At 40.5% G+C, this 13,295-nt stretch overlaps 1 protein-coding gene across 1 annotated transcript; it reads right to left on the bottom strand.

Moving 5' to 3' along the window:
• Positions 1-175: 175 nt before the first annotated feature.
• On the bottom strand, positions 176-13,215 carry LOC111652801 (GTPase IMAP family member 8-like). Its single transcript, XM_087173181.1, has 4 exons — positions 11,413-13,215; positions 10,471-11,295; positions 3,234-3,431; positions 176-1,356 (listed from the first exon to the last, which is right to left on the bottom strand). The coding sequence occupies exons 1-4, from the start codon at positions 11,948-11,950 to the stop codon at positions 443-445; spliced, it is 2,475 nt and encodes an 824-aa protein (XP_087029307.1). The 5' UTR covers positions 11,951-13,215; the 3' UTR covers positions 176-442.
• Between the last annotated feature and the right edge of the window lie 80 nt (positions 13,216-13,295).

The following is a 13,295-nucleotide window of genomic DNA, read 5'->3' as shown; positions in this document are numbered from 1 at the left end:
ATGAGAGAACACAGATAACATACATGTGATATATGAACCAACATGTCACTGTTGTTCCTGCTTTAAATCTCACCTTACCAACACAGAAACATCTCTACGATCTTTACTACAAACTTATTCATCTTAAAACTTTCCTTCTCTACAACACCTCCTCTGACAGCACAAGAAAACAAACTTTATTCAAGATTAAACTTTTTATTAATGAATCATTCAAACAAATCACCTGCAGTTTGTCCTTCTAGTGAAACTAAAATGCTGATGATCTCTAACATTAGCAGAAAACTACCTGCTGGTGAAGATGATGCGTTCAAGAACAGAAGCAGAAAAATAAACAAGATGTGATCAAATCAAAGTTACACACAGTTACCATGATTATTTTCTCTTTATATCATTTTAATAATGTTGTAATGAGCTGAAGATGATCTTTAATTAATATTACATATCACTGTTTACGTGCCTTTTTCACTGCTGCAGCGATACCTATGACTGCAGCTCCTACTGCAACTCCTACTGCAACTCCTACTGCAGCTCCTACTGGACCCCCAACAAGACCAACTGCTGCTCCAATTTCTGCTGCAACAGCTACTCCAGCAGCTGCTCCACCAGCTGCTCCGAGAACTCCTAAAGCACCAGCCATCATTCTCTGTGTGAACTTGTTACGTTTCTCTGCCCTTCTTCTTGCCTCTCCAGGCTCCAGACCGGGATTTTCTTCCTGAAGATGTCTCGTTTCTTCTCTTATGGCTCTCTCAGCCTCTTGGAGCATTTCATTGGTGTAGTAGTTTCCTCCATTTCTCTGAACCATGGTGTTGATCTTCTCCAGCAGCTCACGGACTTGAGATGGATCTTTGTCTCTGTTGTTGAAAACATGGTATCTTCGATGACACTGACTGAGGAAGTCTTGGAGAGCTTTATTTTTACCAATTACTTTTTCTACAGAGACTCCATCTGCCTCCAGATCGTCTCCACGGGTGAACAAGACCATGGTGTGATCTGTTGCCTTCTCTCCAAACACGTTCTGAATGATTTTCACTGTTTCTTCTTCTTCTTTTGTGAACCTTCCCGACTGGATCACGACCAGGAACACATGAGGACCAGGAGCAGCCATTGAGATGGATTTAACGATCTCTTCCGTCACCTTCGCTTGAGATTTACTGGGGTCAAACAGACCTGGAGTATCAACAACCTCCAGTGTTTTACCTTCAAACTCTCCTGTTTCCTTCTGACACTCTGATGTCACTGTGTCAGCAGACACTTTAGATTGAAAAGCCTTCTTCCTTAAGATGGTGTTTCCTGTTGCACTTTTCCCAGCTCCAGTTTTCCCAACAAGCACAATCCTGAAGTCTGGCTCCTCTGAATCTGTTGAGGAATTTCACAAACACATTATTGATGTTGCAAAGAACAAACTCTAAATTAAATATCACACTGTAGCATCATCAGAACCTCTATAAAACTCTTACACTTAACCCCCTGAAAACAAAGTGCTGTCTTGTTGTTTTCAGACCAGTCTGGGCGACACAGAGCTGACAGGGTTAACAGTCAGTACAAACATGATCCTCATCTGAACCAGAGGCTCTGGTCTACAGAGATGTGATGTTCTCCCCAGGTGGGCGATGTCATGTGTGGCGTACACCAAGAGAACGACACAGGTCTGAACCCTGGAGCCCTACAGTGAGGGGATCTGGTGACTCTGGGTCCACTTGTCCCTTTAAAGTAGTCTTTCCTAAAGTGTGTCCACCTGTGTCCACCAGCACCCCCTAGTGGCCCACGGGTAAATTAGTTAAAATCTCATGTTTTAAATGTAGAGTTTCTCAAACTGAGTGACCTCAGAGCCTGGCAGAGTGGTGTATACGTGTTGTTTTCAATATTAAATCTATGTATGTAAAGTCTTTATATGTTATTATGTCTAGATATGTAAATTCAAACAGTATTATTTGAGCAGGTCTTTTTACAGTGTTGTTGCACTTCACTGTAACCAACTGTTTTATGGCTTAGAGCAGAAATGGTCAGTGTGACATCTAAAGGGAAATGTAATGAAGCTAACAGTAGAAAACAGAAAGAAAAGAGGAGAGGAAGAGGAGGGGAGGAGTAGTTGAAATGTTCATAATAATGATGAAATAATTAACAGTGAGACTAATTGTTCTAATCAAAGACATCAGTGGTTCAGGTTTCTCTCCAGTCGTGTCACAGTCTCCTCATGTTGTTCTGAGCTCAGTGATGAAGAGGAGAGTAAAAGCTTCATCACTGTCAGGAATCCTCCATTAAAGAATCTGTGTTCAGGTCAGATGAAGCTCTGACAGTGATTATATTTTATTTAGTGATAAACTCTGTCAATTCTTTAGAAGCTTTGGTTTAAAACCAGAGAGACACATGGAAAGACTCAAACAGGAAACTGTTCCACTGATTTATATGTTATAGCTACTGACAGTTATTATTCCATCAGCTTAGGGACACTAAGTCACCTCACCTACAGTGAGGGGATCTGGTGACTCTGGGTCCACTTGTCCCTTTAAAGTAGTCTTTCCTAAAGTGTGGTCTGTGGACCACCAGTGGTCTGCAAGCAAAGTGTTCAGATCTTCATCAGTAACACACTGTATATATCGATGGATATGATTCAGTTCAGAGGTTTAAACTCTTTATTACTTCCCAGGGTTAGAACTGTCTGAGTGACATCAGCTTAGGGACACTGTCTACACTTGTGACTGAGATGAAGATCAGGTCAGATTTAATGAGCAGTTACTGTAGAAAACCAGGTCATTCATCGGGTCTAGCCTTTTTCTTGCCGCTTGTTTCCCTTCAACCACACTGAGGATCTGACTCCAGTATTTTATGCATGATGCATTTTTATGGTCACATCACAGAAGACAACTTTGCGATAAGAACATGTCAGCTGTTACAGCTAAACTCTAACTGAACTTTCATTAAGGAAGTTGTGACCAAAGTTAACAAACAGGAAACAGGTTGTGTTGAAGCTACCACTGAAGACAGACAGCATTTCCTTATAGTTTTATATTTGAAGGCTCAATACATCTTTCCCGATCAGATGAAAGACATGAAATATACTTTCAATATAGGAATAACGTTCAAATAAACAGTGAGTAAAACTAGTTTCATGATCATTAATCACAGCTTCATCACGCTCTATCTAAAGTCAAAGTGACACTTAAAGTTACTACAGAACAGGAAGTTAGACCTTTCAAATTAAATGCTGCAGTTAAAGTTGTAAATGTACTTACTCAATAACATGTATTTGTCCATGTTTGTCTTTGACGGGCCGTTTGGTGAAGTCTTGTCTCTGTTTGTTGTTGTGTTGTTAACCAATAGTTTCATGATCATCTCGTCTCTATAACCTGCCTCTGTCTCCTCCCTTTGACACGTCACGTCCTCCCACAGCTGAGAGCTGTCACACCTGAAATCAGACATGAAACTGACGACTGCTGCCACACCCAGTCATGAAGCAACAAGTCCTCCAACCTGACAACACTATCCCGACCCTCAGATACCACCCACAGGACTGCTCCAGGGACAGGTGTGCCAGACCTTGGTTGTCATGGTTACACTAATAAACACATTTCACACTGGAGTTGATCAGATGTCTCCTGTGGGAAAGTACTGTGTTTGTCGACCCAATCTCCTCCAAATGTGGATCCTGTTACTACATCACTTCTTGTCTTCTCTCCTGGTTTTCTCCAGTCATTAGTGCTTCAGCGGCTCCTGTTTTAACGAAGGACTGTTTCCAACCAATCTCTTTGTATCAAAGAGCTTAGACTGCCTGTTTCTCTCTCAGACCTTACTCAAACCTAACTTCACCAGTAATGAGTAAATATCTGAAGTCAACATTGAACAGACTCTCCATCACAAGGGTACAACAGGAGGTCTACAGGAGGTACAGTATACATTCAATTAGCCTTTAACTCAATGGGAATAAGTGACTCAGTGACTAAACCCAAATACAATCAGTGTCAATTCTAGGCCAACATTACCTTTGTTTGAATATCATCCACCAGTATTCATGCTTCTTAAACTTTAACTCCAGGGTTAGGGTTGCTAAGGGCGGGAATATCGATACACTATCACGGAAAAAAAATTCAGTCAGCTTTATTGGTAGTTTGTATTTTCCTGTCCATTAAACACAACAGAGCTCAGAGCACCTTCAGTAAAAGGTGTTGTGGTGTGCTATGGCAGTGTTCTGTAAAAGACCTGACTACATCTGGAGATGATAATGGTGTGTTCTTACAAAAAACACTGAATGTTTATATGTAGACTTCTCTCTGTAAAACACACCGAGACAACACGTAGATTCTCAGACAGTTAAAGAGGAAGTGTGTTTCTGATCAACAGTAACCACATCACTTCTGTGGTCACATCTCTAACACTTTCTTTATCCTCTGTCTTCAGTCAAAGTCAAAGCCTCCAGTTTCAGTTTGCTGCTGATTTTTTACATATTTGACAAAAACACAATGTATTCATTTTATTCCTGTTACTGATTATTATTTAATAATCATTAATCAATTACACATGGCGGGGTGGGCCAGAGTCTGAGTATTAACCTGTGAAACAAGAAGCAGGACTATGAATGAAGGAAGTGGTATTATCACAGAGAGGATTGGTCAGGTTGTACAGAAGTATAGTCACGTTTCAAATTCACCTGCTAAACTCTGCTGGAGCCTCAGTAGCTGTTTGTTTCTGAGACTGACTGTACATTTACATTTACTCATTTATCAGACTCTGTTATCCACAGAGACTCACAGAGAGGTTCATCACTGAAGCTTCAGTAGAGACCTTGGTGTCAGGACTAAGTTCTGCATGTATTTAATAAAGCCTCTTTTCCACTAGTGAAAAAACCTGCTAAGATTCACTAATATTGCCTTTGTCGACAATGGAAAAGGGAACAATCAACACTCACACCTGGGTCACATGACTCTGAAGTAGACAACAGTATTTGATCGGCTCCAATGGGCAGTGATGTAAACACCACACTCAGATGAACTCGCTAACTTTTGTCCCTTTTACTGCTGTAACATCTTTCAGAACAAAGACACTGAACACACCTGTCACCTGTCCAGTACGGTGCTATTAAACCAGAAACACCTCAGCTACACTGCACTCAGGGATGAAAGAGTGAGCACAGTCCTGAAATACATTTTTAAAACATACAATAACAGTTATTATAGGTTATTGAATAATCTACTGGAGACTCCGTCACTGACAGGAAGAGCACCAACCTAGAGATTTGATTTAGATTGGCACCTCTGATGACTACCTTGGTGTTTTTGTGCACATGGTCTTGCCTTATTTTGCTTGTTAATTCTGTTTTTTGGACACTCCAGGTCCACATCCAGAGTCCAGTTCAAATCCAGAGTCCTGTATCTCTGGTTCAGGTGAGTAAAGATGGTGGGTCAGGTTCAATGTAAACAGGAAGTGAAATGTTTCTGTATTAAAGCAGACCAGGATCTTGAACCTGAACCAGGTTCTGTGAGTCTGAACAGAACCATGAACCAGGTTCCTGTTTGTCTGATGAAGTGCAGTGAGAGTGGGTGTGGCTTCAGTCCAGCATAGAGCAGCTTCTGCCTGCTCTTGAACAACCTGCTCCGTGACTTTCATAACTGGACTGGCCTCAGTGTTTAGAGGCAGCAGTCGTCTACAGGTGAGTGATGTGATACAGTCATAATGTCCTCTCTGTCTCACACACTGTGTAGTTTATATACACAGTAATACGAGAAGACAGGACACTGTTGATTATTCTGTGTTTATAATACAACATGTCAGTCTCACTGTGTCAGCACTCATCAAACTACATGAAGACAATGTGAGAGTAGGAAGTGTTTATTCATTTAAAAGATCATGTTGCTGTGAATTGTGGGAGAAAGCTCTGCTCTGTTCACAGGTCTCTCTGCAGCAGCACTAACATGTTTCTGCCACTAGGTGTCACCCTTCGGTCTGACTGTAGACTGACACAGGAACAGACTGGACGGTTCTGCAGAGGTTTGACTGTTCTATTATCACAACTGTTCCACTTGTTATCACAGATTTACATCTGAAAACTTATAAACTTGATCTAACATTATCTGAAAGAGACTCATTGTAGAATCTCTGCTACAAAGGTTTTATTAAAGTTATAATATCTAACTTCTCCACATTAAATGTCTAAAAACATCATCTGGACATAACACATTGCATGCTGGTTTGAAATTTTGCTCGACTTTCACCAGCGCTGCGTAGCATCACCATGTCACATGACATTAAAACCTCTAACTTCTTTATCGTTAGGAAACTGACAGGTTCAAAGATGACTGACAGTGGAGCAGTGGGCTGCGATTGTTTGTTTTTTTTTGCTGTGGTCGACACAGTGTATGGTCTATCACAATTTCCATAATAGAAGAGAGTTCATTCAACTGACTAAAAGCCGCTTCGAAGTAAGAGCCCTTCATAGTATGTGGAGTCAAAATTAGCTTAAATATTTGTCTTTTAGGTTTAGTGGAAAAAGTCAGCAATTTCCAAAAATGAAAACCATGAAATTAAAAATATACTTAAGTACTCAAGTAAATGTACTTAGTTACCAGCTCTTTTATGGTTATCTCTATCTAAAGGAAACAGTTTATTTGATCTCCTCGTTCTGCCAGCTCATATTTTACACTCAGTCATGTTGAGGAAGTCAACATATTGAGGGAAACTCATTTTTAAACTAAGAAAAAGAACAGCTCTTCAGTTTTGTGAATAACCTGCTGCTGTGACACAGACGAACTCGCGCAACAGTACGTAGACTGTTGTCCGACTTGACTGCAGTTGTTTGATACTCTGACCCTGAAGTCACTGGGAGCTCATGAAGCTCAACACTGACTTTTACCTAGTTTTAAGTTACATACACTTTTTACACCTTGGTGGTTTTTAACCATATTTGAACCAGATGAAGGATTTTAGTCATTGGACATCTGGATCTGTGGTTATCAGAAAAACAAGCTGAGGAATTGTTAGAGAGCTCCGCTCCTCAGAGATGATGTTTAACATGAAACTGTGTTTTTACTGGTTCTAATCAGCTGTTTGTTGTTAAGAGGAGGAAACCTCTGTGGAGAATTCAGCTGCTGAACCACTGACTGGGAAGGAATCGAACCAGGAGAAGACAACAACTCCCATGATCCCACACTGCTTCATGACATCATCAAACTCCAGGAAGGAACCCTTTGAGTGCAGCTCCTTCAAAAGGCTGGTAAACACAGGACTGACTGAAAAACTGATGGGTTTAATAACATCTACAAACTCAACAGTGTTTGAGATTCTTTGAGATGAGTTTTTAGGGAAGATAGGAAAGGGACAGTTTGTTCAATATCTTTGTTTTACTGCAGTTTTAAAGTTAATCCATATATAGTGTTTCTTTTGAACTTCCTCCATTTGAATACCTGAAGTTAAAGGAAGTGTCCTCATTTTCATCACAAACTCTTTAAAGGTTTCTTTAAAAGCACATATTGAGTGTGGCTGGGTCAGGTCCATTAAAGAAGGCTCATGTCTGGTGGACTAGACCCAAATGGTGGGATTTTGAGACAAACAGATAATGTCTGTTTGTCTCAAAATCCCACCATATTATTACGATACACAAATATACAAAAAGTTATGAATTACTTTTTAATTTGCTATATCAGTTCTTTGTATGTACTCATTTACCAATACAGAGATAAATTCTATACCCTTAAAAAAAATGTATTAAAAACTTTCGAGAACACCAATTTTCGCCGTTGGTGCAGTTGTCAGATGGTGGGAATTTTTAGTGTGTGACACATCAAAGGGCCCTGATTGACAACCAGTGTGAACGAAGAGAACAACTTAAAATGAAAATTGATCGCTTTCTTGTGAAAAGTGGTCAACAACGAGACAGTTGTTCAGTGCAGAAAACGACCCGAAACAAAAAGAGAAGAGAAAAAAAAGTCAATAGGCATTATCATCAAAGCTACCTGTCTTACGGCTTCAGCTGGACGGGGGATATTAACAACCCCCAGCCCGAGTGTGTCATCTGTCAGGAGAAGCTGGTTAATGCTAAGATGGTGCCAAGCTAGCTGAAAAGGCACCTTGGAAACCAAATATCCCTTTCACACTGAGAGAAACTTGGCCTACTTCAAGAGAGCAGAGATCTGAACCAGAGGCATCAAGACCATTTGCTGGATTGTGTGAAAGCGTCTGATAAAGCGATGGACCTCGCCTTTATACACCACTAAACACAACCCACCTGTAATCAAAGTTGTATAACTAGGTTCAGACAAACATTTCCCAACGTATTCAAAACTGTCTCCAAAGCCACATTTTGTCATGATGACACTAGAGATGAAACGGTTTCCAGTTTCACACTATATTATATTTGAATTATCACTATAACCGTGATCGATTAGCGTGGTTAATTTGAATCCCGCGGCATCAACCAGTAACAGTCTTTAAGACACGTGTGGTAAAAACGTGGGATTGTTATGCATCAGTGAAAACATGGTTGAACGCAGTGACAGCTCTGCTCCGGAGATTTTTCAGGAGAAGAAAGAAATTGGAAAAATGGAAATTAGAAATTTGAAGCTTCACTGTTATAACTGTTACACATCAGGAGTGGATTAGTTTCTCCTTGTCTGTGGCCTCTGTGTTAGTCTTTATGTGAAGTAGTGACAACTGTTCATGTCTGTGTTTGACTCCATACAATAAAGATCTCTCAGGTTTTTACTCACTAGAATAAAGAATAATGAGGCTGCTTTGAGGCTCATGTCAGATCCAAGAATGACTCAGGAAACTAGTGTTATTGTCTCCTCACTGTTTCCACTGTATTACAGTGCGTCCTACCATGACTCAGGTGTGTTCGCACTGAGTATCATGGGAGCGGAGGTCAGACACCTGTGGTCCGCCATCTTCACTCCTGTCATCTTCATTTCCCGCTGTGTGTGAGTAAAACACAACTGAAACCTGTGTGTTGTTCAGTGGTGCAATACACACAACATACAAACGTCCTCTTACAAATTCATAACAGGATGGAGTTTTTTTACACACATTTAATAAATTTAGTATGAGCCGTGCTTCAAAATGGCGGCGCCACTCACCTCCTTCACTAACCAGGCTAAACTTGACCCGCCTGTTACACGCCGCTGCTCAATTCGCTTTATACAAATTAAACCCACGAAAACACAACACACAACGTTTTCACAGCGTCTTAACTGAGCTGTCGCTCATTCCCACGGCTTGTTCAGGCTGAAAAACAAGTTAACAACATGCTAACCGACACAACGAAGAATATATTTAACTCACCAACTCCTCGTTCAAAGCGTGAAACAGTTTCCAGCAGGTGAACACGGAACCCGCCACAAACTGGGAAAGTACTTGTTTAATCCCTGGAACCAGTTTCTCTATTTCTCCTTCTCTCTTCCTCCGAGTCGTCTGTCTCTCCTCTCTGTTCCTGCTGTTGTTCTACGTCTTTCCAGCAGGTGGCGCCACAGTCACACTGATTGGCTGTTACCTGAGGACGTCTTAAAGAAACAGTACACAGAGTAAACTACAAAGATCAACACTGTAGGCTGGTGTTATGACTGTTAATGTTAATGAACTTAATAGCTAAGGTTATTTAATTTGCTTTCATTACACTTGTATACTACATGACGCGGATCATGTGATGAGGAATTGAACCACATAAGAAAAGGTCACAGGTGACAGTCAGTGTGATCTGCTCATAAACCAATAGATGTGGTATCTAGTGCTGGAAAACACCTCTATCTGTAAAAGTCAAAATACATGAATCTGTTCTCACTACTATTGAACCTTTTATCCTTGATACTCATACAACTTTATTTAAATACACTTTTTCAACTTAGTAGGTAAAGCCAATAATAACAGCTAATAATAATGCACTATTGTCATTATATTTTCATATTATAAAAATATATATAACATAATATAATATAATATAATATATATTATATTATATTATATTATATTATATGTACCTCTGAAAGATTCAATAGTCAAAGCACAAGATGAGAAGAACATTGTACAGTCAGAGATTTATGTACATTTTTATTTACATTCTATAATTATTATCAGCACAGGTTGAGGCTGGGTGGATATAATACAATGAAAGGGGAATGATCTACACAACAATATAAAGATTGAAAAATACAAACATACATTTTGTTGTTACTGGATTCTTATGCAGCCATGCTCTATATCAGATACAGATTACCTGCTCAAGGTGCATACATATTGATTAAAGAAGATAAATATAACAATAATATGATAAGAATATTTTTCTATAGCACATCTCTAACAAAAGACCAACGTGGTTTAAGATCATTTAAAAATCAAATCAACCAAGTGGCCAGAAGTGGCACCAGACAGTTTTAAGACAAAAACATTAATAGCCAAGATACAAAGAAAGTGATTTTTTTCCACAACACAACACAGTAAATCCGTGAGTGAATAATTCACAATTGGATCACAAGTGGTTTTATCATTGTTAAGCTAACAGTGGCTGAGTGAGTAAACTGTAAGTTGTATTGGCTTGCTCCCTGTTAAACAGGCTTCGAATTAAGTCCACAAGCCACATGATCCAATCCCAGATCCCTTGTGCTTCTCTAACAGTTTGTCCTGGTGTCTCTTCAGACCGTCTTTCAAACTGAGATATCTGAACTGACCTGGGCCGGACACTCACATTTCCAATAGCTGTGTTGAGCTCGTCAATGGGGCAGGGTTCTCCACCATTGAATGAGACCATTTCATCTACTTGGTCCAGGAACTTTTGAACCTGCAGCCTGTTTCTTCTGTCTGTGTTGTCAAACACACAGTATCTCCCACAACACATGGAGACCAGCTCAGACATACGCCTGCTGGACCGGATCTTCTCATCAATGCACTGACTTCTGAGCTCATCCCCATGAGTAAAAAGGACCATCGTGTACTTATTTGCATCTCTTCCAAAGAGAGTTGGGAGTTGTTTCAGCAGAGAAGCCTCTGCGTCGAAGACCCTGCCGATCTTAACCACAATAACAAAGGCGTGTATTCCTGGACTGGCCTCTTTTACTGTCTTTATGATGTTAAGGCCCAGCATTTCAGGAGATACACCTTCATCAGTAAATCCTGGAGTGTCCAGTACTGTGACCTGGCGACCCTCTGCTATGGCTGATTCAGAGACACACTCAGAACTGACGGCTTCAAAGTCACAGTCTGATTTAAAACGTTCTGACCCCAGGATGGTGTTTCCTGATGAACTCTTCCCACATCCTGACAGACCAAACAGCACGATCCTCCTGTTCTCCAGAGGGACAGACGCCCTGGGAAGAACATCTGCAGGAGAGAAAACAGGAAGTAGTCAGTGATGTTAACACATTACAACTAATGAGTCAAACTCTCCATGTCTAATAATGTTGTCAGTGTCCAAGTTTAAACCTCAGGTTAGTGTACCTGACTTCCCCAGCAGCTCTCTGACTTGTTCCTGTCCTCCATGTTTGTTGTTGAATGCAAGATACTTGTCTTTGAACCTTTCAACAAGCTTTGGAAGTGGACATTCATCCTCTTCATAGATGAAGTCTTCCACTGTCTTGTCTAAGGTATCTCCATGTGTGAAGAGCAGGTAACTCTTGTCCAATCCCTGTTCCCCAAGAACGCTGATGGCTGCCTCCACGGCCTTCTCTTGTTCCTCAGTGAATCGATCTATTTTAACCACCACCAGGAACAGACAGGGTCTGGATGACTTCAGGTGGTCCTGACACAAGGTTCTGATCAGCTGCTCTGATCCTAATATTCCCGGAGTGTCGATCACTGAGATCTGTTTCCCAAACAAAGTTTCTGTTGCCTCAGAGATTTTTGTCGTCACTGATCTGAAGGATCGTTTGGACTCAAACGCTGTTTGTCCTAAAATGGTGTTTCCTGTAGCACTTTTACCGACACCAGTGTTTCCCAAAATGACGATGGTCAGACCTGGATCTGGATCTGGATCCATGTCTGAGCATCAGAAAACCTGCTGGAGATAACAGAAAAGGTTCAGATAAGTTAGAGACTCTACTGTTAGTTCAGGTAGAACACTGAAGTCACACTTACAACTCACTCATGTTTTACTGTTTATTCATTTGCTGTTTGCATCAGCTGACTGGTAACATCCAATCACACATGCAGGTAGTCTTACCGTTACTCTGCTGATCCCAGCATCACTCCAACCTCCTCCTCGTGTGCTGACCTCACTACAATCTACTGTTCACGTATGTTCACAGCTTCTTCTGAACTGTGTTATACGGTAACTACGAACTACGACTTTCACATTAATTGAGAACTAATCAAACAGAGGAAACCTGGTTTGGTTCCGATCCAACACATTTACAGCAGTGATGTTACGTGAGGCTTCAAGTCTGTATCTAGTACAGCTGAACTTTTCCCGTGAAGCTTGTATCATTTCAGATATGATGTAACTGATGATGTGAAGCCTTGCTTCTCGTCTGCATCATGTGACTGCTTTTGGTTGCGGTTTGAATTATGGAGCAACTGCGACATGAAACCTCCAGTTTGATCTGATTTCTCACAATAAAGTATGAGCACAGAGCATCATTATTACAGAAGCTTTATGTTTATTGAAATATATTTATTTTACTATAAATGTCTGCCTAGAATGAGGATATAACCATGGTTTCCCTTATACTGATACTTTGCCTGTTTCACATTGTGAGCAGTAGGTGTCGCTCTGTTCACATGAAGCACCAAGAAATGAACCTTTTCTGAAGCTCGTTGTTCGACTGGTTCAGAGCATCACGAAGCTTCATCTCACCAACACTAATTCATAGAACACGTATAGACCAATGTGATAATAACCAGCTGTTCCATTACAGGTTAAATGACCAGTTTACATCAAGTTAACTATGAGGTCACATCATGTATCCAGCAGAGAAACATGATTCACAAACAGAGTTGTTCCTTCAGCACACAGACAGATTCATTTTCTAATGATCAGTGTGTTTTAACAAAGACAAAGAATCACTCGTTAGTCTGGAGCACGATACAAAGTTGTCTTGAAGAACGAAGAACGACATATTATGTCACTAAATGTGGAGGATTTGTTGACATATTCAGGGATGGACGTGGTCAGTGAAGACTTCAACGGATCCAATATTTCTGTCTGTTTTCATTGGAGACAGAGTTGATCAATAACCAGATACAGACTCAAAGTTTGGACTGTGCACTGTGGTACAAAGATCTGCAGCCCGCAGAAAAACCCACTTCAGGAACAAACACACAGAGACCAACAACAAAACATTTAGTTTAAAAAATGACGAGTCAATGTCGGGAACTGAAAAATA

The sequence above is a fragment of the Seriola lalandi genome, unplaced genomic scaffold, assembly GCF_002814215.2.
Source record: "Seriola lalandi dorsalis isolate HSWRI2012SDOR001 ecotype SW California unplaced genomic scaffold, Sedor1 jcf7180002054064, whole genome shotgun sequence".
NCBI lineage: Eukaryota > Metazoa > Chordata > Actinopteri > Carangiformes > Carangidae > Seriola > Seriola lalandi.
Note: the sequence above shows the minus strand (reverse complement) of the source record. Positions and strands in the feature narration are given on the sequence as shown.

Coding starts and splice junctions, on each gene's coding strand:
- LOC111652801 (XM_087173181.1), bottom strand. CDS start 11,950: ATGGATCCAGATCCAGATCCAGGTCTGACCATCGTCATTTTGGGAAAC. Junction 11,296..11,412: donor AGAGCTGCTGGGGAAGTCAG/GTACACTAACCT, acceptor TCTCTCCTGCAG/ATGTTCTTCCCAGGGCGTCT. Junction 1,357..3,233: donor GGACAAATACATGTTATTGA/GTAAGTACATTT, acceptor ATTCCTCAACAG/ATTCAGAGGAGCCAGACTTC.